The sequence below is a fragment of the Python bivittatus genome, unplaced genomic scaffold (genome assembly GCF_059951505.1).
Source record: "Python bivittatus isolate LINGU-HERP-01145 unplaced genomic scaffold, Pbiv_v1 ctg000530_np1212, whole genome shotgun sequence".
NCBI classification, from domain to species: Eukaryota; Metazoa; Chordata; class Lepidosauria; order Squamata; family Pythonidae; genus Python; species Python bivittatus.
The window spans coordinates 5,242,915-5,268,978 of NW_028277085.1; the positions used below are offsets into that span (position 1 = coordinate 5,242,915).

The 26,064-nt window shown below is 42.4% G+C and overlaps 1 protein-coding gene across 1 annotated transcript in view; it reads left to right on the forward strand.

Moving 5' to 3' along the window:
• The first annotated feature begins 7,519 nt into the window (after positions 1–7,519).
• INSYN1 (inhibitory synaptic factor 1) overlaps positions 7,520–26,064 on the forward strand; it is a 54,877-nt gene continuing 36,332 nt past the window's right edge. Inside the window, exons 1-2 of the mRNA XM_088148447.1 lie at positions 7,520–8,503; positions 9,053–9,974. Of these exons, the coding sequence (XP_088004573.1) occupies positions 9,813–9,974 (162 nt within the window). The 5' untranslated portion in view covers positions 7,520–8,503; positions 9,053–9,812. The remainder of the gene's footprint in view (positions 8,504–9,052; positions 9,975–26,064) is intronic.

Genomic DNA, 26,064 nt, shown 5'->3' on the forward strand with positions numbered 1-26,064 from the left:
TGGACCCAAAGTTGGGTTCATATCTCCTTCCTTCCTTCCTTCCTTCCTTCCTTCCTTCCTTCCTTCCTTCCTTCCTTCCTTCCTTCCTTCCTTCCTTTCTTCCTTCCTTCCTTCCTTCTCCCTTCTCCCTTCCTCCCTTCCTCCCTTCCTCCCTTCCTTCCCCATCTAAGTCTCTTGAAAACTGTTTCTATCAAATTTGGTAAGTAAGCACAGAAACTGACATTTAAAAACATTCCCATTCTGGTATGGATGCTTGTTTATTAGACAAAATATAAAGATCACGGCCATTTAGAAACAAAAGGGCACTGAAGGGTCAGTGACCTGACCCCAAAGCCACCTAATTTACCACTCTATTTAGCACAGACACAGGGCAAAGATTCTGAAAAGTCCCCTAAAAAGCTCTCCACTGTACATAGAGTCTCTGAACATAAAATAGTCATACTGACACTGAATAGAAGAGTGATACAGATTTTGCCACACCCATATCACCATCATCCTACTGTAGAAAGAGGACTTAATTGCAGGAACAAGGAACTTTTGATCCTCTGGAGGTTGATGAACTACAGTTCCCAGCATCCTTCAGGATTGCCATGCTGGCTGGACCTGCTTAAGTACAATTCCCAGCAGCTCCAGTCAGAATGGGCAATGGCACAGGATGGTAACAGTTATTCTTCAGCAACATCTGCAGAGCCAGATGTCAGACAACAGCCCTCGGTTGGAAAGGCTGGCCAAATGCAATCCTCCATATGACACCTTGTTTATAACTACATATATTAAGCAAATTGTTTTCACCTTCATCCACCTTTTAATGGTTTATATACACAATTACCATATACAGTTCTTTGTTTTGCATCAGCTGTCAATTTAAGTACCCATTCTGTAGGCAGGAAGTTTTGCTGAGTCAAGGCAGATGCAATTTCATAATACTTTTCAAATGTCTATCTAGCACCCATAACAGATTCAATATTGTGGATTTTATTGCTTGTTTTACTAGAAGCATCGCCAGAAATAGCAAAGGAACAACCAGCTTGTTGGCTTGCCTGAACTCACCTGTAGCTTAGCCTTTGTGAGCAATTAATACGTTTGATAATTTCAGGCATCCTCATGACAAAATGATCTCCCCCTACTTTGTTTCTTATCTAAAAATGTCTACCTCTGTCTTGGAGTTCCTTTATTAAATTGATGCCTAAATACCACGCCTACTTATTTGTTTATTTAAATCGATCCCCAGTTACCATTTTCATTTCTTTCTCATCCATCAAAGTGCTTCCTATCAGCTCCATTATTTGAAATTAATTTTGTACTCTGCAGATTATTGATTGATTAATTTGTTGCCTGGGTGTTCAGCTGTGAAACCTTCTGAGAAGGCAATAGCCCTGAATTAAAATAATTAACTGTGTTCACAGGTCTCACGAACTGGTCAAGTAGAATACACACACACACACACACACACACACTGCTTTTATTACATGGGTGACATTTAAGGTTTGAAGCTATGGTTCCTGAATGTCTGCATGTTGTCAAACTCAAATGATTTCACAGCAAAGCTAAACCATGAACAGGGCTGCTAAAATCCATTCTGTTTTGGCTTCTCTTACAATTCTCGATGGTGCCTTGGACAGTTCAGAATTCCTGTGGTTAGCATGAGGGATATACAGTACGTACAGTATAATATGCTGCAATGTTGTATTGCATGTACGTCTGGCTGTGTGCACACACATTCACCAAACTTGCCATCCTACCCATAGCCTATCTGCAGGATGAATCAGGAACGCACAGCCTGAACCTCTGAACTCCACAAGGAGGATGGAAGTTTTGAGAGTTGAACTTTAAGACACTTTCTTCTGTGGAACTGTAATGTGATCAGAGGGGAAACTATTGAAACAATAGGGAATAATAGTATTCAGAGAGAAAGATAAATAATTTTTATTGAGAACATTTTTTACAGGATTAAAAACTACGGAAACATAAAGAAAGAATGAGAAAAAAAGACAAAGGTATGAAAAGATAAAAGAAGTGAGGAAGAGTAAAAGTCAAGAAAAAGAAAAAGGAAATGGAAAGTATCTAAAGCGGCGACTTCTGATCTTCTTTGCAGCAGTACAAACAGAATTATTACTGTTTCTACCCACTCAAATTACGTGTCATAACTCCTTTCTTCCCATAAACAACCCTTTTTAATCATCAAATAAACCCATTTAAATCCCAAAATCGTCAATTCATTTTTGTCAGTTTTCAGCAAAAAGTCTGTAAAGGGTTTCCAGTCTTTTATCCAAGTAATTGTTGTTCCGTCCCTAATCAGACAAGTCAATTTGGTCATTTCAGCAAGTCCTGCCATCTTCACAGTCCACTCCTCCATTGTGGGTATTTCTGTATTTTTCCATTTTTGTGCATATAATTTGTTGACTATCCATAAGTCCTAATAAAAAAAGCTCTGCTTTCATCTTGAAAGTTAATTTTTAAAATTCTCTGCATCATCATATATATTTGTGTCCAACATTTTTTCACTTTTTCGGAAGTCCACCATGCATGGTAAAATGTCCCTTCGTTCATTTCTTTATTTTGAGGCTGTTTTCTTCTGGGAAATGGCCCAGTGTCCCGCCACTCCAAGGCTGTGCGTTCTTTGGTCCAAACAAAAGCCACATCCTGTTGTGATAAGTGTTCCTTAACTGGTATATCTATCAGAACATCTTTGCCTAGGTAGAGGGATTTTATCAGTGGAAGAACATCCTGGCTTCTAATTGGCTGTAAGTTGGCAGAAGAATAAGGTTTCTGCAGTCTTGTCTGCATACTTTTTTGCTTTAAAAAAAAATTGAATTGGATTGAATTCAACCCAACCCAACCCAACCCAACCCAACCCAACCCAACCAGGTGATTAGCACTTTGATTCCTATTTCTTTCACTGGAAGAGTTCAGTACATGCTTTATTATTTTTTTAATGTCTTTGAGTCAGACTTTACTCCTGGCGACTGCCAGGACCAGTTCATGTGGTTTTCTTGGCAACATATTTTTTACTATGGCAACAGAACTGGTTTGCCATAGTAAAATAACTGCTGAACCAGCAATTCCCAAAAGCCAATTAGGGGTTTAAGTACTAAACCTGGTTGTCTCACCTTCCTGAAGCAATTTCTAATCATTAAGGTCATAGTTCTTCCTTCTCAATAGAAGGGGCAAGGGGTAACTAATGCTCCCAAATGAAAGCTGAATCAGCTAAAATGCCATTTCATTCTGGGCTCCCTGCTATCACTATTCTCAAGGATACAATTGTGATAACTGGAGATCCAAAGCTGATGGATGGATCTAGCTGAAGTACATTATGTTCCTAGGTGTGGATGATTTCAATACCTTTCTCTAGATGGTCCCACCTTCTTTTTGTCATGATCCATTTGGGATCCTATTTTGATAACAAGGTTTAGCAGATTTTAGCTCTGGGAGATGTTGGAAGAACCTGTCCCTGAAGTTGGAACCCAAGTTGCAGGTCTAGCCATCTACTAAAGACTGGGGATTCACACCATATTATCATTCCTTTCTTCTTTGACTTGGAAGACCAACGCTAGAGAGTTGATGACAGGCATACTTTGCTACACTATTTCATACTACAGCAAAAACAGCCCATAACAAAGACTGTCCAATTGTTAGCATAATCCATGCTGATATATCATCATTAGTGGAGTTTAACAATCTCTGTGATTAGTGGAACAAAAAAAAATGTTGCAAAAGATGTTCAAACAGCTGGGTCAAGGCAATATACAAATGACTGAGAACAATTTACAACATACAAGTGACTGTGAAGAATAAAGTTAACAGCAATGGTTAGAAAGACCAACAAGCAGGTCATCTCTAATCATCCACATGGCAACTTAATCTCCAGTGCACCACAGATGAACATGAGGATGCTCTTGGGTTCTTGAAATACAGCATTCTCATGTATATCTGAGGTATGTTCCCACCATTTCAGGTGATGAACTCACAACTGAAGACTCTTGTGCTTTGTCTCTGATAGTCAAACCACAACTTCTGTTGACTTGGCTACTTAAGCAACACAGTAGCCAAGTCACTTCACCATAACAGTCTTCATAGACTAACAAGGAAAACAGTTCCCCTAGTCAGTTTATGAACTGGGCTCAGGGAAAAGGAAACAGTTTCACACACATTCAAAAACCACTTTGTTGATTACAATTCCACAATAAGTGCCTAGTTCACTTCTAACCTTCAACCTTCTCCAACCAGTTTTCTTGCATATCTGCTCATCTTCCCCCTCTCTACCCCACTGGCTGATATTTCAAACTGCTCCTGAAGAAACTTTTGTGGAATGGAGAAATGGAAGTTATCTCAAGGAACAAGGAGCACTGAGAAATTCTGATTTCTCCAAAATAAACAAAGTGTATTATAGTACTAAGCAAAGTGTAATGGTATGTGGGAAAGACCTTGGGAGATGGGGCCAAGAGACGCTGCCAAGGGAGCAGTCAGATAAGAGATAGCATAACCCCCAGCTGGATAATGGGTGAGGCAAAAGGATCAGAAGAGACCCTCCTTAGTTTCTTGGGCTGTAAAGGAGATGGGGTGGGGGGAGAATTGCATTTTCATAGTTGCAAGATTCTGTCAATGCAGCTTTACAATAAAGTAGAATTAGCTCATCTGATTGAGATTCCTATCTAGTTTACCCTGCGAGGCCAACACAGTCTACTTTGGAATGCTTTGGGTACCTGGCTCCCAGAGCTATGGCACTATATCAAATGTCAAAGAGGAGGTGAAGAGAGAATTCCCTTCTTTCTTTTGCTCTTTTAATGTCAGGGCTGCAGCAAAAGTAATTGGGACAGAGAGGGAAACAGATCTGAAAGCAGATGTGTGGCTGAGAGGGAGTCAGCACTGAGTCCTTTCCAGATCAAATGATGACTGAAGCCAGATCATCATCAACTGTATAATGCATACTTGCCTGTGAAGCAAGCAGATCTGCTTAATAGTTGGGCATTCACATGTAGGTTCACATGCAGGTTTACAGTCATCTGGAATGGAATAGAATAGAATCCCTGAGTGTCAGATTAGAAGGGATCTTGTAGACAACATCCTCATTCCGCCATCTGGCAGCCAACGTATTCTTTGAACACGTTGGAGAGAAGGGATGGCTCCAGTCAAACAGGTTGTAACGGGTTTCTGGCCATCCAGTCTTTGGTTGAGTAGTGTCCTGCTTCATAGTCTACAAGGGTTAGCTTGACGTTCCTTCAGCAGCTCTAACATAGGAAGCAACATCCTGATAGCTGAAGACTTCTTCACAGAACTTGGACTGAATGCCGCCTTCCATCTTTGGGATCAGGAGAGATGTAGATATGAAATGAAAGGACCATGTGGCAGTCTGGAGGGATCAGATAAATTGCTGAAACTCTGTGGTAGTGAAGCTCTGAAGTGATAGGCAGAAAGGAGGGCAAGAACCTATCTCTGGTAACTCTTTGTTCTTCCTTCAAGAGCAAAATGCCCAATGAATCATGTTCTAACAAAAAAAAAAAAAATCATAAATAAACATGGAAGGAAGATAGAGAGGGGGAGGAAAAGAGAGTGTGTGGTGAGAGGCCATAAAACGCGGCTCCCAAAACAATTCTGGGTGATTAATCCTTCCGTGGCTCCTAGTCATCAGTTCTGAAAGAACAGCCTACACCTCAGAATAATAAAGACTCAAATCTACTTTTCAGTATTACACATCTATGTGATCTTTCTCTTAGGAATACAAATTGAATGAACACAAATATCAGATTACCTGTCCTGGTTTTCATAGAATCTTTTGAGGCCATACCTATCCTGATTTCTCATAACCTTCAGTAGAGATGAAAACTCAGGGGAGGATTTTTAACATCACATCCCAAATCTCATGTCCCATAAATTAATTTTTGAAGGCTCTACACTGTTTCTGGACTGATTAATTCAGAAACAGCCTCTCCTTATCTGGTCAAGGAGATGTTGTATTTTAAAATATATAGATATGTACACTTCCCAAATATCCTGTGATCAACAGTTATAAAAGCACGATACCTTCCAGATGTGTTCACATGTGGTTCTTGTAGAGTTTTCAGGAGCAAAAGGGAAGTAAAAAAACCCACTCAGTAAAGAAAAACTGGCAGGGAAAGCTACTGTATATAAACAGGGAGCAAATCCCATAATCACAAGCGCTGATGATGTTACCTAGTCAGGTAATGAAACGTCTGCAAGCAAACAACCAAGCTCAGAGAGCACCAAGGACTCCACAGTTCAACCCTGAGCTACAGATAGTCTCTTCTATTGCATCTTATAATCCAGTTCTGGTTTGCTCTTTAATTCTAGCTTGTTCTCAACCTGGACTTTTGATTGTCCTTTGGTTTTTATTTGTACTTCCATCCTGACTCTTAGCTTGTCTCATCCAGAGGGGGTCTTTGTAAATTGCCATAGCCACTCTTCTTCCTCATTCTAAGGAAGTCTAGGAGCAAGCTGCTAGAATGCAAAGAGCCACAACTTGTATAACTGTATTGTGCTGTATAAAAGTTAAGGAAAGATGAAAACCACCCTGGACTACCTGGTGCTTCAAGAAAGTAAATGCTTCCTGTTTGTCTCCACTAATATTCTTTTTCCTGGAGAAAGATGAATTCTAGTTGAACTTCATTTCTGCTAGGTTTCTTTCTGACAATGCCATGAAACTATTGGATTTGCTTTCAACTAATTTCTTTAAATCCCTATTTCTTAGTATTGCAAAAATCAGCCCATGCTATAGGAGCTCACCTTAGCTCCTGGAGGTGCCTATGTCAGCCCCATAAGGGTGCATTTTTACCTGGAATGCATCACTCAGGATGTAAGCCTAGAATATTGTATCCAGTTCTGGGCACCATATTTTAGTAAAGCACCACACTGAGATTCTGGAGCATGTCCTAAACAGAGCAACCAAGATGACAAGGGGCCTGGAAGGAAAACCTTAAGAAGAAAGTTTGGAAACATTGGAGATGTTTGACTTAGAGAAGAGAAGACTCCATGGAGACCTGGTAACTATTTGAAGGACCACCATGTAGAAAATGGCCAATTATTCAGAAGATAGGACCAAAAGCAAGAGATTTAAATTATAAGGAAGTAGATTTTGGTGGAACATCAGGAACAATCTCCAAAGGATAAGAGCTGGAACAATGGAACAGGTGACTCAGTGAATAACTCTCCTTTGCTGGAGGTGTTTAAAGAGAAGCTGGAAGGTGATCTGGGGAGGGAGCAGCAAAAGTAGATTCCTGCCCTGGTCAGGAGGCTGGGCTAGGTGATCTCCAAGATCCCTCCCCACCCTTGCATTCTGTGATTCTACAATTCTATCAGCGTACATAATGTTGGCTAGAGATCTAGTTTAACTCTAGCTTTCCTAGCTAAATTTGAAATAGCCTTTTTAAAAAACAGGTGGAGGGGGGAAGAGAGATTTAAACTCCTCTGCGTGCAGCAAGCAGCTCGAATCCAGAAGGCTCTGGCCCTTTAAATTCCCCTGTTCTGCCAAGGCCCTGCCCCCTTTTCTGACACAGCACCAGCTTAGCATCTTGAAGCTGAGCAATCGTCTTCAAGCTGGCAGACTCTGAGGATGTTAGGAGGGAGGGGGGAGCCTCCAGTGCAGTTTTCCACCGCTCGGGTGTCAGGCAGCTGCGGCCGATGCAAGACGCTCAAGCATAGCTCAGGAGATTGGAGTGGGAAGAGGACCTTGGCTAAAGTGTTCAGCATCTGCTGCCTCGCCTTCTAGCTGGCACCCCAAGCATTGGAATCTGGACACTAGACTTGCCCTGCTGTCACTCAAAGTCTGGGAGCTCTCAAGAAGACGGGATTCTTTCTTTCTCTATCTGGCCAGCATAGCCCAAAGGACTTCTTCTCTTGCCGTGATGCAAGCTGTTGTCTCCAAGTGCAGGGACTGAGGGGTGCAGAAGAGCCATCTCCCTCCTCAGCACAGAACCCATCTCTCCATCGGTTGCTTTGTCCCTCCAGATTGCTCCAGGGTTGCTGCTGGGAGACCGCTGACCCCTTGGCATCCAACGTGTTAAGGAGATGAACAGGCTCTGACCCCCTCTTCCCCCAGCTAGCTCCCAGCTGGGAACCATGGTCACCTGTGGACTTGAGGCCGGGGCTGGTGAGCCGGTGGGATTACACCCTTCTGCTATGCAGATAGAAAGGCTGCAAAGCCGGAGCTTCTGAACGGAATTGATTAATCTCTTCGGTTGGTTGCAAGAGGGAGGGAGAAATTCTTCACTTCTCTCATCCCTACTTAAAGGAAATCAGAAAGCAATAATCCGGATGTGTCCACAAGAGCCAAAGGGTTAAACTGAGAAACTGTGGGTGAGGATTTTTTTTTTAATCTTCTGTTTTTTATTGGATGTATCTGATGCCTCCCCACCAATGTCCACAGTCGCTTGGTCTTGGAGAACAGGAATTGGACCTGAGAATCTGGTTGGGATCCAAAGGTGCTGGTGGAAGGAAGAGCAAGAAATCCATTTGGAATGAAATGCGTTCCCAAGCAGCTGCTGTGGTTGTAAGTTGTCGCTTTTAAGTTGTCTTAGTGGATTAAAAGGGAGCTGATCTTTTCCTGGACTTAGAAAAAAAAGCTGTTGAATCCACAGAAGCTCTGCTATGTAAGGACCCCCAAAGGGAGAGACGAGGTGCTAAAGTTTCTGTTTGATGGTGTGTAGAAATCAGCACACTCACATGTTGGCACAGCTGAGTGTTGCACTTGTAGCTCAGGGTTTTCCATCCAAGGTGGTTCATCTTGGGATGATTCTTCAGGAGGAAGACCTCCTGCAGAAGGGATGTTTCAAGGGAGCCAAAGAAGGAGACCCCCCAGAGTGGGGGTGAGGTGATTCTGACTCAGGGCTGCCTTAAAGCACAGAGTTGAACCCAATTGGTGGCTTTTCTGGGTGAGCAGAAGGTGATTCTTCTGGGAAGAAGAACCAGGAGTCACCATGGGAACACCCAGTCAAGTTGAAGTTCAGTGATTTGGAAGGCTTGTGGTGTTCTCCCAAAGGCTGCTTCTGGTAGTGCTAATTTCCCCTCCCTTCCCTTCTCTCTTTCTCTCACTCTGCAGGAAATGGTGTGCAATACTCCGTGCTTCCAGCAACTCCCAAATGCCCCTTTTTAATGCTAAACCTCCCCATGCTTCTCATTTTTAAGGAGCTTCTCAAGATCTCAACAAGACACCTCCAACTCCTGGTCAGGCTGGAATCGCTGCATGACCCTCTTAAACTGCCCATGCTGTACGGATGGCAGTCAAGCCAGGCTTCCCATGCAGAAGACTCCTGGGAAGCAAAGGTGGAGAAGACCCTGAAAAAAGAATCAAGTCCCAAGATCTCCAAGGGATTCCCCCAAAGGACAGTGATGAACTAACTGGAGGTGATGTCCTCTCTGTTGGGAAGGAGAACATGGCATAGAGACTGGCATGGACCATTGGCTTCTTTCTGCAGAGCAGAGCACAAATAACACACCATAACCTTTTGGGTTCACTGTCTGTGGCACTCTCTCCCAACCCAGTTTGCAGACAGATGGTGATTCCAAATCTTTGCTACCTAGATGGGCTTGTGCCCAAGCTGGAGGAGATGTATGTGTGTTGGATTCATCTGTCCTTTGATCCCATCCCATTCTCTCCGGCTTTGTTGACCCATTCCAGTTACCCTAGGGAGAACAAAGGATAGGAAGTGAGTGTGCCGCTGGGACTTTCTAGGCAGGGGGGAGCGTTAAGATGTGGAGATCTCCCCACCCAAGAGAGGCTCTGTGGAGGCACAATCTGGTTGGGCAACAGCAGAATGTGCAACGCAACTCTGCCCCAGCTCCACGGCACCCTGTGAAGGATGAACACCCGGGACTTGCAGGATAGGAAGCCCACTAACAACACTACAGACGGCAGCAACATCAGCGAGAGGGAGCGCATCAGAGGGCGCATGAAAATGGTGATTGGGCAGCTAGAAGGCATTCTGCAAGAACTCAAGGAGGTGGCTAAGGAGCTCCGAGACGTAAGTGTGGTTCCTGATGCAAGTCAAAGACTGTGATGGGGCAAAACAACCTGGAACAAGGCCCTGATTGAGCTTTTGTGAAATGGTTGTGGGTAAAGTCGATTAGAGTGGCAGAGAAGCTGCAGGAGGCAGATTGGGCAAGAAGTGTGCCGATAAGAGAGAAAGGTGTCCATAGTTCTGTGTTCAAAGTCTTGCTCCATCTTTCTCTTAATCCTGACTTGTCTCATTTCAGGGCCCTTGGTTGTTTGGGAGCATGTAACAAGCAGTACACCTCAAGGGTGTGATCGTTTCAAGGTTGCTGACATGCTTTCTTGATGTGCCTCTGACTTTTGGTCGCTCTGGATCATAGTTTATGTGATCTTTAAGCTGTGAAAATGTTTCTTTGCCAAATATGGAGGTGTGGAGGTCATTCCCAGGTGCATTGACCATTGTAGGTACTGTGAGATGGCTTAGCTTAAAAAAAGACAAATCAGATGAAGAATACAATTGTTGGTCAGCTGGCAATACCCTGCGAAAGGACGGAAGTAAGATGATTCCTGGGTCCAACTTGGGCCATCAATGTTTGTAGAGTGGTACTCAGAAGTGGCCATACCCCCTGGGCTTAGCATATTGTCTCCTTTTTGTGAAGTTCTTTTTCAGAAAGGTCTGTGAGAAACCAAGATGAAGCCCAATTTTTGGAAATGGGTTCTGAATGTCTTTGGGCATTTCATATCTCTTGCTGTTGAGTAGAATGCCACCTCCTTGTATTCTTGGAGGTGTGCTGCAGATGGGGAATGGAAGGATACTGTGAACTTTTAAATAAAATGTGCCAGCAATGTTGATTTTGAGTTTCGGGAAAGCATAGTCAATCACTATGAGGGTTTTGGTAGTTGCTGTTTGATTCTAAATCTTGGCTAGAAGATGGTATATGCAGCTTCACCAACTTAGCCTGGGTTCTCGTTCTCTTGAGGAGATGTTCTCTTGCCTTTCCCTCTGGAACCAACATGTACAGTCTCCTAGAAAGAAATGACAAGGGCATACAAAGCTTATCCTTGCCTTTTCCTTGACTTATTTTCTGGAGATAGAAAGTGTACATTAGCCTGGAAGAAGCAAACCAAAGTGGTCCAGGTCCAGGAACTGCTAGTGAGCTCATGGGCCTTGCAGATGTCCTATCAGCCCAAGTCCTAACATCACCTCTGTTTGCTAGCCCCCCAACTGGAATCCATCCAATTTGAAGAGCTTGCTGAAAACAGGAAGGGGATGGGGTTTAATCTGGGTTTCATTAATCATGACTCCAAGTCTTCCCCACACCCATCCCCACAAAGCACAGCCATAGCCCCAGAAGGAACAGTGGGCCTTTGCTCATCACTCTTTCAGCCCCAGCCAATATCTACTGGTTAAAATATTTTTTTAAAAAGGTTTCCATTCCTCCCGTCCTCCCATACACTACAATAGGAGTTCAGCTTTAGAAGGAACTGGTGGCAATATTGTGGTCTGCTTGGTCCTCTTTGGGATTCTTGATTATGCCTCTGTTCACAAAGAAGCCATTTGGGCTGTAAGCATGTGTGTGTGCTGTTATCAGTATGATTTCAGTGAAATTCTGTTCACCTTATGGAGGAAGCTACCTTAAACTTGATCAGAGTCTAATGATTCTTCCCTTTTAGTCCAGGGATCACTTTTAGAAGTCCAAAAGCCACATTAGCCCTTTGAGTGGTGTCCTGGCACACCAATCCTCAAAGCAGAAGAGGCCAGGAGGATAAATATCTGGAAGGAACCAAGGCAAACCCAAACTGAAATCATAATTGGATTGAAATTATTCTTTTATATATAACTTTTATTAAAAGTTTTAAGAACAATAATAAGAACTACAACAAACTAAATTAGAAGAAAAAAGTGAAAAAGAAAGAAAGAAAGAAAGAAAGAAAGAAAGAAAGAAAGAAAGAAAGAAAGAAAGAAAGAAAGAAAGAAAGAACAGAAAAAGCTAAGAGTGCAATAAGAAAAGGAAATAGAAGAAATTAGAAAACAAAGAGAAAGATATAAAGATATTATAAAGAAGTAGCTTCTGATATTCTTCACAGCAGTCATAAGTAGAGTTATATTTTATCCTCTCTCTCTAAAGTTCCATCATGACTGTCTTCTTTCTATAATCTATCCTGTCTAATCATCAAAACCATAAATCATAAGTTCCTTTTTTTCATTTTTATGTGAAAAGTCCATAAAGGATTTCCAGTCACCAATAAATGTAGATATTGTCCTTTCATGGTGGATAGTACTGAATCTTTCCATCTTTGTGCATATAATAATCTCACCACAGTAATCATATATAATTTTATTGAAATTAATAACTACAGTGGCTAGGGTTATGCTCATCTTTGGCTCAGAGATTTGATTGCAAGGCAATTCAGTTGACCTCTCAATTCATTTTCGGTACTGAATTCAACAGCCGGTTTGTAGCAAATCGTATGCCTCCAAATCAATTTTGACATTTACGTCAGATGTTCAAACTGAATTGAATCAAACTGGATCCTTTTTTAAATCAAATCCAGAATTATAAGTCGATTTAACTTGATTGTTACAGACCTAATGCTTTTCCTCTGTATATCAAGATTTCCCCTTCTTTCACTTCAAAAATCTCAACTTGGGAGTAAGTTTTGGAGAGTCACTGGGGACCATAAATGTAGTTTTTAGGGGTCACACATGTCCCTGAAGCCTTTATCTAGCCATATTTTCTAGCTCTAGGTAGACATTTCCCCTTTTTTTCCCCTTCCTAATTTGGGACCATCAACCTGTAAAAGATGTCCTCTAAGTTATCACTTCCTTACTAAATTTTCCAATCTTCTTCTTGCCTTATTTGTCATGTTTTGTTTTTTAAAAAACCAGTGCAAATTCATCTTATATTATTTAGTACTATTAAATAGGTTTCTGGCCTACCTTTAAGGGCAAAGCCATACAGATCAGATGAAACCAGACTCCTTTGAGTCAGATTTGACCCATGGTGATTCCAAAGACAGGTCCTTGTTATTTTCCTAGCAACAAGATAAAAGTGGTTTCCCCTGCTTTCTTCCAGGGTGACTTTTTTTCAGGTTCCCAGTCTAGTTTTAAGCACTGGGATTTCCTGGTGATCTTCCATCCAAGCACTAACAAGGTCCAACTCCTCTTCCTCCTCCTCTACTCCTCCTTGCCCTCCTTCTGCCCAAGTTCCCCAGGGGCTGCCAACAGGCAGGATACAGATCACTTTACAACACACTTTAAAAATCAATATGAAATCTAACCATTAATTGCTATTATATTCACTTGAGGCCTCTTGATGATAAGAAATCAAGCCAGAAGCAGCTAAAACCTGAGTGAAAGACACAGCTAACTAAAATGAACTCCTTTATTGCAGAGGTATTTAAAAGGCTTCTCATGACCAGGAGACTCAGGGTTTTAAAGGAAAAGGGAAAAAAAAAGGATGCAGGAAAGCAAATCTTGGCTATCCTTTCCCTAATCAATAATACAGGCATCTAGTAGAAGCTATGATGACATCCTGCACACCCTGAGATCATCATGCATATGAAGCCAATTAGGACATCCTCATGCAGATAACAGAGATGTTGCACACATGGCATGAATGATGCAATCTCATAGCTAAATTCCATAGTTTAGCTCAATTCTGTGATGACATCATGATGCAGGTGACATCACTCCTCCCTTGCCCTCACGGGCATCCAGGAATGGGGAAAGTTCCACCAGCCCTCTAAAGAATTACTGGTTATGGGTGACACATTTCCAAACCCTTCTGAAGCAGGCCATGACGGGGTAAAGAATGAGTGTGGTAGCCATCTAGTTCAGTGTTTCTCAACCTTATCCACTTTAAGATGAGTGGACTTCAACGCCCAGAATTCCCCAGCCAGCATGGGGTAAAAAAATGAGTGTGGTAACCATCTAGATCAGGGTTTCTCAACCTTGGGCACTTTAAGATGAGTAGACTTCAACTCCCAGAATTCCCCAGCCAGCCATGGCTGGCTGGGGAATTCTGGGAGTTGAAGTCCACTCATCTTAAAGTGCCCAAGGTTGAGAAACCCTGATCTAGATCTTATCATTTCAGTTGCAGCCACCAAAGGAACAGCAGCTCTTGCTTCTTCTGTTTGCTTTCAAAAGCCATACATGTAGCAGGAGGGAAGGCCTGAAGTGAAACAAGCTGAGTTTAGCTTCAACGTGATTCAGCAGTTATTAAACTCATCTAAGACTTCTTGTAGCAACAGGTTAAAAGCAGGTAGATGGAGTAGAGGTCTGGTCGGTTGGTTGCCTGGTTACACAGAAGACCTTTCTTGCTGAGAATTCAAAACTCTGGGCTCTAAGAAAATGGGCAAGTGCTTGTTCAACCTGCCAGCATATCCCTACAATCATCTTCAGAAGGTAAAAAAGTGGCCCTTTTTGAACATTTTCTCCTCCCCCGACACAGTTTCATGTCTTTTGACCCAGGTGTTGAAGCCCCCCCCCCCTTCATCTCTTACAACTCCTAAACTCTTCCCAGAAAATGGGCATTCACTCTGCCCGCTTCTGGAATGCAGCCTTCAACATGTCCTCCAAAGCCTGTGTTGGTCCTCAAGACAACTGAAGTTCTGCCCCTTGGCCAGAAACCATGGTTAACCTGAACTATGGTGTGCTGGAGACAATCCACCTAGCACTGTGGCTCATGAAGCTTGCTTCCTTCTCCACAATTTGAGCTTCTGATCTCTTCGTAGCCACTGCATTGGAAGAGGGAGGACTGTATGTTCAGAGGGAAGGAGGCTAGTCTTATGGGTGACCAACTGTGGTTAGTCATGATTTCCAAATGGAACTGATGCTTTCCAAAAGTTTCACAGATGAAAAATAAGAAAGGCTTGTTCTGTGATCCCTCCAATGACTATGTGCGTGTTGTTGAAAAAAGAAAACATGACATGCAGGGGTGTCAAAAAAAAAAACAATCAAGATGTGATATTTCAACTGTGTGAATGAAGCTCAGCCCTTTTTTACTTGCAGTGATCATGCAATTGCAGCCAACATCTGGATATTTTTGCCTCCCTCTGCAGATGCCCCTTATTACATGTATTGGCTGCTATCCTTCCTCCACCTGATGTACATTAAAAGACATTTAAAAATCACTTTTAAAAACCTTCTAAGAATAATTAAAGAAACCTGCTGAACTCCCACTGCATCAGGTTGCTGCAGTTCCATATATTCTCTTTAAATCCACAAATTATTCATTTAAGGCAGAGTTGTGCAACTATCAGGTTGTAAACCTCCCCTCTGGCAAGGATTTACTGAGTTCCAGGTGCCTTCTCTGAAATTGCTGCCAAATTTTAGCAGCTCGCTGATGTACTGCTAAATTCATATTTCCCTTGGAGTTGTTCTCTCGCTCTCCTGTAGATGTTCAGCTTTGGGGATCCAGCGGGGATCTGTAGTTGCTGCACTGCATCTTTTGGGAAGTCTGCCACCATGATCTCTCCCTCCTAGTCCAGGGTATGGAATAGAGCAGAAGACACCCTTGCTCTCGCCTTTCTTTACCTCTTCCAAGGGTTCCCCTCCACCCTGCTTATTGCTTCACCAACTTCCTTCCCTCCCTTTAGGTCAACTTGCAGGCCATCTATGGTCTCTCAACCCCTCCAAAATTTGGTGGTCAAAATTTGGTGGGGCTGTTTTGAGAGCCTGGTGGGGATTAAATATGGGTTTGGTAGTGATGTGCCCCCCAGAGCTATTCTGCTTTCATTCCCACCATTAACATCTCTCCAATGCAGACTCAAAAAAAGCAGACTGAAAAAATATCCTTGTATCATCCAACAAGCTTATGGGACTCTCCAGAAGATCAGGAGGTCCTGTCAATCAGCCCATCTTTATTTTAGTCAGTGACCAGCAGAAAACAGCATCAGATGATGACAATTTACAACCAGCCCAATGTGAAGAGTCTAACCTACATGCTGTGAAAAATAACTAAAATTCAGAATTGCCACCATCACTATGAAATCATGATATTGCTGAAATTGATGATGGGAGCTACAGTGTAATATGATACAATGTACATGTGTGTGATATACATTCTAAATATATAAAAGAGTGGAACTTTCTAAACATCAGAATTACAAGCAGAAGAATACCAAATCACAATATTATTAAAGTCTAATAGAAAATTATAATATTGATATTAAAACCCTGTCAACTGTAATACTGTGCAGTGTAACACAGGGGTTTCAATATTGCTAGATAAAAAGCAATAGGCAGTAAAACCTCCAAGGTTAAACAATTGTTCAGTTAATCAACAAAAATACTAATTTAAGGTCAGGAGGACTTTGAATTCTGACACCCCAAAGATTTCTGCAAACTACTTTTTTGTTTATGAGAAGAAAATCTGCATATGTTGCCATATGCAACTTCCCTCAATACACTTGGCTGTTACTGAAACTCCTGGCATATGGTGTTCTAAAATAATTACCCTTGGTATTCATCGCTTTGTACATGGCCTTCCTATTAAACTCTGGTTTTAATGCATTTATTCCATATCTATGGAATATAGGTATAGATATATACAGCCAGTTTGGTGTAGTGGTGAAGGCACCAGGCTAGAAACCGGGAGACTGGGAGTTCTAGTCCTGCCCAGGCACAAAGCCAGCTGGGTGACCTTGGGCCAGTCCCTCTCTCTCAGCCCTGGGAAGCAGGCAAGGGTAAGCCACTTCTGAAAAACCTTGCCAAGAAAACTTCATGGACTTGTCCAGGCAGTCTCCGAGAATCAGACGTATATAGATGTGGGTATTTGCATGCCACTTTCCAAATTAGATCTGCTCAATGCTCAGTTGGCCACTGAGCCTGATGAATCCTCCATGGCTGAGTTCAGTTTCCTTCCTTTTCAGAAATGTACTTCTAAATTTCCTTTACTTTCTGTAAAGCTCAAGAACTTCCTTTTTGTGTGCGGACATGAAGGCTGTGTTCCCACAATTTAGTTAACCTGCTTACTGAACTAACTTGTTTTCTTCATGTGATCCATTAAACTACAAGGTACCCAAAAAGACTAGGTTTGTAACCTGCATTAACCTACAAAACAGTCTTAACAAGGTTTATACTAAGCCTACATCATCTGAACTGCGTATAGCCAATGTGTGAACCCAGCCTTAGAGAACTGATTTTTGTGATTAAAATAAAACAGCCATGGAGAAAAACCTGATCTTCCAAATGCTGAAGGATTACAACTCCCATTCTTCGTCCTTGTTTCTGCTAGTTGAGGCTGCCTGGAATTATAACTCAGTAACCTCTAAGCTATTGACACTCCAGCCTTGTTATTATTTAAAAAAAAAAGCTTGCTTATTTATGTGTTCAAAGAATGCTCTTTAAAAAAAATCAGTATCTATATTTTATTCAGAAAAGTCAGATCTCTTTAATCTATCATTATTCTGACCATGAGTAGCCATAACATTTCTTCAGTCATCTGATAGCTCTGCCCTGAGTATAGGTTATTTTGATCCACCTTCTGGAGAGGCAGCAAGTTCTACATTTACCTTCCTGTGGAACTGACAATACATTTACTATCAAGACATCCCCCCCCCCACCTGCCCCGCAGACCTTTATCGACATTTCTCTTGTGGGCTTCTAGATGGATTATCCCCAGAACTTGATGGCATCAAGCAGAAGCTAGGTAAAGTTTTGGGCTTCTCCAGTGTCCTACTTGTTGAGAGGGTCAGAGGTAACCACCACTGTTTCAGAGGTTGCTTATTCAAGAATTAAAAGTATATATGTGTGTATTCCTCTAGCAAAATGAATCCAGGTTCTTCTGATTTTGCAACACCTTCAATGGCTAGCTACAGTCTAAAGACTGATGCCACCTCTGTCATTCATTCCTTCATCCATCATCCCCAACAATATGGTGAAGGTCTGGAGACCAAAGTCCTATGAGGAAACCGGGAACATGGCTACAAAGTCAGAAGATTAAATTCCCTTTAATTTCAAGAAGAAAAGTGATGTTTGAAAGATTATAATGTAAATGATGAAACACACTGATTTATGGTTGCTTCAGAGGATACAACAGGAACCAGGGGTGTCCACAGAAAGGATAAAAAAATGTCAAGATGGCAGCTGGAACCATATGATTGACGCTCTTCCCATGTTTTATGTAGGCCACATGTGGGGTACACATTAAAACAGAGGCAGGGCTACAGTTGCTTGCAATCTTGATTTTCTCTCTCTCACCCCCCCCCCCACTTGGGACACCCAGGATGGGAATCAAGGGCTTACATGACAAGGCAGGCAGATTTCCACTCAATTTTAACTAAAATATCCTGATTTTAAAAGCTGTTCCAGTATGGTAGGTCTTTTTCCCGCCTAAGAAATGTATCAAGAGAAACTGATTGGACTCTCTGATGTTTGGATCCCTTTCAAATCTAAGATTCATTAAATCAGAGACCAAAAACCATTAAATCCACCCAATTTTCTCATGCCGGTTTCTCTTAAAGGACCAACAAACTTTTTTGTTATTGTTTTTGCTTTGGTGTTTTCTTTGTTCTTTCGCTGCCAAAGATGAATGAGGCTGCCTCGTTGAAAAGAATTAAGCAAAGCCCACGTAAATAATTAACTTCAACATTAGACATTTAAAATCTTTCTTTGTAATAGTTTTCTCTTCAACTTCACTTTGGAGTTCTCCGTAACATAATCTTTGGGCAAAAAAAAAAAAAAAATTTGCAAAGGCAGAAGCTTTCATGAGCTGTAGCTATTAGTAAAATGGGTTAGATGAAAAAGAGGCTACCAGAATCTTTTGACTTTTGATCACAATGACAGTGTGGCTCTTCTCCTACAATGTCAATCATCTTTTGGGTTATTTCTTGCCAAAGGATGGTGTCCTTGAAAAAAAGCATCCACTTTTTCCTTGTAACTTCTTATGGGCTCCCCTATTGTCCTTCTGCAAGGAAACAGGGCACTAATATTCACCCAATGGGTCCTGAAGGACATTAGCAGCCTGCTCATCTCCTTGGGAGAAGGCTGGAGTGACACATGTCAGCAGAGACATGGGAATCAGCTGCAGTATTTATTCCCAGCAATGCTGATTTGTGTCCGTCATTCTTGTAAGGATCCACCCATGCTCGTAAATTACCTCCCTGTGTTGCTGACAGCTTGTTCACTGGCCTTCAAGGGCAAATGAAAACTTGGAACTCCAGCCTGCCTAGAGCAAGGGGCAAACTTGCTATCCATTAACAGAATCCAACATCTTGGCTTCTTCTTAAAGAATCTGATCTGCAGCTGTTCCAGTGGAAGACCAGAGCGGGGTGGAGAATTCAATTCTCCAGAGCAGTGTTTCTGAACCTTGGCAACTTTAAGACAGGTGGACTTCAACTCCCAGAATTCCCCAACCAGCATGGGAGTTGAAGTCCACCTGTCTTAAAGTTGCCAAGGTTCAGAAACACTACTGCAGAGGTTACAGATGATAATGCCAATATTCCCCATCTACTGGTCATCCTGAGCAACATTGCTTTGACTCAGTAATCTTGCTCATCTCTGCAGTAACTGGGGAACCAATAACAGATGTTACCTGTCGTTTGAAAACAGCTCCAGATGTGCTGCTCCCATGAGTCAGTGTTGATTTGTGATGCCTCTCCTGTGATGAACTTCCTGTGATTTCCAAGATGTGTTGCTTGTCGTGACTCTTGGCCATAATTTAGCCTTGAAGTTCTGGTTTGGCAAATTGGGTGTGCATGGGTGTGTATATGTGTATTATGCTGGCACACTATAAGTACTGTTGTGATGGAAGTGTGCATTTTTATGAGCTCATTCATCACAGTATCCCAAGAGAAGAGAGATAGGAATGAATTCAGTAGATTGATGGTCTTCTATGGAGGCGAATATGTGTAGCTCAGGGTTGAACTGTGGAGTCCTTGGGGTTCTCTGAGCTTGGTTCTTTTCTTGCAAACGTTTCATTACCCGGCTAGGTAACATCTTCAGTGCTAAAATGGGATGAGGTTTGCTCTACCCTGAGAGCAAACCTCATCCCATTTTAGCACTGAAGATGTTACGTAGCCGGGTAATGAAACGTTTGCAAGAAAAGAACCAAGCTCAGAGAACCCAAAGGGCTCCACAGTGATGGTCTTCTCTTTGACCACAGGACTTTCTTCCCCCAAATAGATACCAAAAAATCAGATATCTGCTTTAGCTTAGCCAGATATAAGCAGCCTGGTTCTCTTCAGATATTTTAGGCAACTACTGTCAGCACCAAATAGCATGACCACTGATGAGGGATTAGGGAATTGGTCATATCTGGAGGGCTTCAGGTTGCCAGCAACCTGATGTGTACCTTGAACAGGTACCAATAGAAGAAAATATATGTAGCTCAGGGTTGAACTGTGGAGTCCTTGGGGTTCTCTGAGCTTGGTTGTTTTCTTGCAAATGTTTCGTGACCCGGCTAGGTCACATCTTCAGTGCTGAAGATGTTACCTAGTTGGATAATGAAACCTTTGCAAGAAAACAACCAAGCTCAGAGAACCCCAAGGACTCCACCTTTAACAGGATTTATTGTGTTTCTTGAGATAAATAGAAACCAGAAGGAATCTGGTAGCACCTTTCCAGGCCAACAAGCTTTACTAGAAAGCAAAAATATTAAACACGTTGGTCTGAAAAGGTGCTACAAGACTCCTTCACCGTTTTGAATACCAAAGACTAACACCGCTCTCCTCCTACAAAATCTACATTGAGGTCGATAGCCACCTGGTGAGCTTCAACTGATAGGTCAGATACCAATCTATGAAGGAGAGATATGGAAGTCAGAGACCATGGAGCTCTAGAACAATACTTGGAACTCAGAAGATAGAATAAGGGCTGTAGCATCATTCACTCAGCTCTTCATCGCTGGCCCAGCCTTTCCTGCAATATGAATTGCTTCTGTGTACAATCTAATCTCTTATCCCTTATTCTCCTTCAAATCCCCTCTAGTTCAGGGTCACTTTGAACACTGACATTCAGCTTCAGAATGGAAAGCTCATTAATATTAATCTTGTGTTCCTCTGGTGATTAATTTATCCTTTTTGCCACCAGTATCCCTTTCTAGCCACCATTGCCCTTGCTTGTTGTTCTCTCCCCATCAATTTCTATTTTAGAAAGACTTCATACTTACTAGCACAAGAACTTTGTCTCTATAGCTTAATAACAACTAAACAACTTCGATCACATTCTCATCACTTTATGGCAGTTTAGATCACTGTATGAAAGCCAGCACAACAGCACAGCTGGGTATGAAATATTGACAGAGAGGCCCACCTAACCAGTGAGCTCTACCTATAATTGCATGTTGTTATTCTCCTAACTACTTGTTGTAAGAACAAAACACAGGGCTTCTACCAAAAACATAACCCCCACCCAAATAATTTTCCCAGCCCATAACATGATTAATAAACATCAATTCTACTCCATTCAAAGATGGTCTAATCAAGCAGGTTTCTAATAACTTCTTCATTAACACATGGTTACCATCTGCGGCAAGATTATTGTACGCCCAAAGATGGAAGGATAATGAAATACCCACAGTAGAAGATTGAATTATAAAATTGACAGAGCTTGTGGGGATGACAAAGCTGACCAGTTTGGTCAAGGGAAAAATGATAAAGACTTTTTTAAAAGACTGGAAGCCTTATATGGGCTTTTTGTTGAAAGAAGAAAAGACTGAATTGATGATTTAGGGCTTTGGGTGTTAGAAAGGGTCAAAGAGGAAGGGGACAGAATAAGATGGCAATTACGTGATAGAAAGAAGGGTGGAAGCCATAATTCTATGTTTTCTTTCTTTTTTTCATTTATTTTCTTTTTCTTCTTTTCTATCCTCCTTTTTCTTAAATTTTTAGACTTTTATTGTATTGAAAAATTCTAATAAAAAATATTTTAAAAAACACATGGTTGCCATCCATGTGTGCCTAAAAGGATCATATGGCTTAAACACCTAACCTAATTTGGGAGTTTTCTTGCTTCTTCAGCACCCCATTTTTTAAAAATTGTTGTGCTTGATGAGTTCTAGAAAATTCACTCTTTTGGTTGTCACCATTATCCAGTTATGGGATCTACAGTGGACATCACACATTTTATGACAGCCCAACTCACCCTTTTCCTGTGTGATGTATATTTTTCTTTGATACAACTAAGGAACATCTCTCTCTTTTGACAAATGTATTCCTCTAGGACACCAAAGTACTCCTGGCAGACCTGGGGAGAAATGGTGACAAGCTGATCACAGCAGAGTTACCTGAAAAATGAGTAGCAATTTATGCTCCACATTTCAAAAAATATTTGTCAGCTCTCTGGCCTGATGATTCTCCAGCAGCCAACCTGTCAAAGATATGGGTCATTAAAAGAAGACAAAAGGAAGAACTGCATCGTCCCCTTTGTCTATCCGTGGTGCCCATGGGGCAAGCATTTCAAGTTTCTCACGTTATGTGGGGGGAAATGGAGGAAGGGATGGGATGGAAAAATAGCCAAAGGATGGGAGGGGCAGAAGGAGAAACAAAATAGGACAAAGGCAAGATTAAATCAAATAAGAGGAAAGGTCAAGTGTGGAAAAGGTCAGGAAGATCCATCTTTCCTGCTTCATTCTCCATTGCTAAACATCTGGGGTTGGGATATGTCTCAAAATGGTTGAAGACACTGTAAGGCTACTGGTAAACCAAAAGGTAATGCTTAGTGTTTTTCCCAATTCAGGCCTACAGCCAGGAATCCTGGGTGTTGTAGTCCCAACATATCTGGAGGGCATCATAGAGTTGAAGGGGCCATTTAGGCCTGTGTTTTTCAACCTTGGCCACTTGAAGATGTGTGGACTTCAACTCCCAGAATTCCCCAGCCAGCTGGCTGGGGAATTCTGGGTGTTGAAGTCCACACATCTTCAAGTGGCCAAGGTTGAAAAACACTGATTTAAGCTGTGGAGTCCGACTTCTCACTTGGTTCAAGAATCCAAATTAAAACATCCCAGACAGATGACTAGCTTCCACCTGAATGCATCAAATGACAGGGAGTCCACCACCATTCTGTGTAATTGAGAAAAGCTTACCCAGATTAGGAAAAATAAAGGGCAAGATATGAAGCAGCATTTTGCACATTCATGCACGTAAAATTAATTCAGGGATAGGTGACGGGGATGGAATTTTCTGACCCTGGGAATGAAAATGGACATTTCCAAGATAGTGCAGAAGAAGAACAGATGGGTGTTTCTGTGGTATCAAATAAGACAGGAGCCTCCTTCCATTAAATCAAGACTCCATCAGAAAGAAGAGCGAAGGGAGACCTCACTTTAACATACTCACTGGTAAATGAAGGTACACACAGCTAGTTTCCAAAAATCTGTAACCTAACCTCCTAGTCATGGCAATAAATGGTTCTGTGCTGAACCTGTGAGAATCTTCCTTTCTTGGGACTTCACTCTGGAGTCTTTTAAGATTGAGGCAGTTTAAGCCTTTTATAAATAATCAGTGTTCTCCATCAAGCTGGAAAGGGATTGCTACACCTTCTAAGGAAGGACTCTAGAATGTCCTTCCTTCCTTCCTTCCTTCCTTCCTTCCTTCCTTCCTTCCTTCCTTCCTTCCTTCCTTCCTTCCTTCCTTCCTTCCTTCCTTCCTTCCTTCCTTCCTTCCTTCCTTCCTTCCTTCCCAAAAGAAAAAAGAAAAAAAAGAAAAAAAAAGAAAAACAGGTTGATCAAGAATCCCAATAAGAACATAAGCAGACTATCTGAAAAATCAAATCCCCACTTCAGCACCCGTCTGTTTCCAAGCATTCCACAGAACACAGCCAGATGTTGGAAGGAGAGGCGGTTGCCCCAATGGAACGGGGTTACTCCCCATCTTGTCTGGCTTGGAAGCAAGGAGAGACCAGAGGCTGCTCTTCTCCAGTCCCCTTGCCCTGCAGACTTGGCGTTCTCAATTCAAGCAGCCTGCCAGACTCTGCTCCGAGGGATGCACATATCACTTGCTCAGATCCACAGAGGAGCCTTAGCATCCCTCCACCAAGCTGCTTGTACCATCCGAGGGCTGGTGGCCTGAAGGTGCCCAGCAAAAGGCAGTGGCAGAAAAGGAGCCAGGGCAGCAGAGAGGACTGGCAACATGAACCAGGCAAGAACCCAGCTAGGTTCCACAGTCCCTCCAGCACTTCCATTCGGATCTTCTGGGGGACCAGCTTCTGGCATCGCGCCCTCTGCTGGTGGCGGTTGGAACTGTTCCAGGTCGGCCTCCCCTCCCAAAGCAGCTTTTCCACTCCCGACATTGATTCACTTTCTCCTTTTGCTTTTGTGACAGGCCTCTCTCCCAGCTGTTGCCATAGTGATTGCAGTGACCATGGCGTGAAGCCTAAAGCAAACATCAGTTCTTTCGAATCATATGATTTATATTCCTAGTATTTCTCAGATGTGTTAAATACAGGATCTTAATTGACTCTTTCCTCAGAAGTCAAGTTAAATTAATTAAGGGGAAAAAAAAGACACCAAGCTTCCAATTTGACAAAGGTTTTTGTATTTGGGTTCTGGTATGGATCTTCCTTCCTTCCTTCCTTCCTTCCTTCCTTCCTTCCTTCCTTCCTTCCTTCCTTCCTTCCTTCCTTCCATCCATCCATCCTTCCTTCCCCTCTTTCTCCCTTTGTCTTCCTTCCTTCCTTCTTTCCTTCCATCCATCCATCCTTCCCCTCTTTCTCCCTTTGACTTCCTTCCTTCCTTCCTTCCTTCCCCTCTTTCTCCCTTTGTCTTCCTTCCTTCCTTCCTTCCTTCCTTCCTTCCTTCCTTCCTTCCTTCCTTCCTTCCTTCCTTCCTTCCTTCCTTCCATCCATCCATCCTTCCTTCCCCTCTTTCTCCCTTTGTCTTCCTTCCTTCCTTCCTTCCTTCCATCCATCCATCCATCCATCCATCCATCCATCCATCCTTCCCCTCTTTCTCCCTTTGTCTTCCTTCCTTCCTTCCTTCCTTCCATCCTTCCTTCCTTCCATCCATCCATCCATCCATCCATCCAACCTTCCTTCCCCACTTTCTCCCTTTGTCTTACTTCCTTCCTTCCTTCCGTCCTTCCATCCATCCATCCTTCCCCTCTTTCTCCCTTTGTCTTCCTTCCTTCCTTCCTTCCTTCCTTCCATCCATCCATCCTTCCCCTCTTTCTCCCTTTGTCTTCCTTCCTTCCTTCCTTCCATCCATCCATCCATCCTTCCTTCCCCTCTTTCTCCCTTTGTCTTCCTTCCTTCCTTCCTTCCTTCCTTCCTTCCTTCCTTCCTTCCTTCCTTCCTTCCTTCCTTCCTTCCTTCCATCCATCCTTCCTTTCTCCCTTTGTCTTCCTTCCTTCCTTCCTTCCTTCCATCCATCCATCCATCCATCCATCCTTCCCCTCTTCCTTCCTTCCTTCCTTCCTTCCTTCCTTCCTTCCTTCCTTCCTTCCTTCCTTCCTTCCTTCCTTCCTTCCTTCCGACATGATTTATCTGTAGATGTTGCCTAACCTAAGTTAAATAATGGCATTTTCCCTCATTTTCTTTTTTGCAAAAGCAGAGTATGGAAGATGCAGATTTGCAATCAAGGAAATGGGTTTACTCTGAAGTAGGGTACACAGCAGACGCATCACTCAGCAGGGACCACATGTGGTCTCTCTTGTTATAGAGAACCAGTCTGGGAAATATTTCTCCCTTATGAAAAGGGGGCGGTTTGGCTCTCTAAGTATTGCCCTGCAGATGACAATGAAAGAGGTGACTAATTTATACATTGGTATGTGTTATTGGGTGGATAGATGTGTATTCACTCTGTTGCTATTCCTTATAAATAGAAATACAGTGTGACTTACCATAGAGGGGAAAATCATGGCCAGTAACCTTGGTCCTCATGCCTCAGTTTGCATTTTGGATAATGTTGTACCAACATCTGCTTCATAATTTCTCAAGAGTGTTCTTTCCCTGGGAAAAAGCTTCTGTTTTTCTACCTCATTCTCAGAGGGCTTGAGAATTTCTTTCGCATTCCTCTTGCTGTTAGTTTTCAGCTTACTTTTTCATCAAGGGGGCCTAGAGATGTTACTGCTGGTGTTACTGCAGTGTTATCATTATCGTTCCACTGCTCTGAAGCGTTCCTGGCTCCTTATATTGAAAAGGCCCCACTGAAGAGTTTCTTCCCCAGATCTTCCTTTGGGAT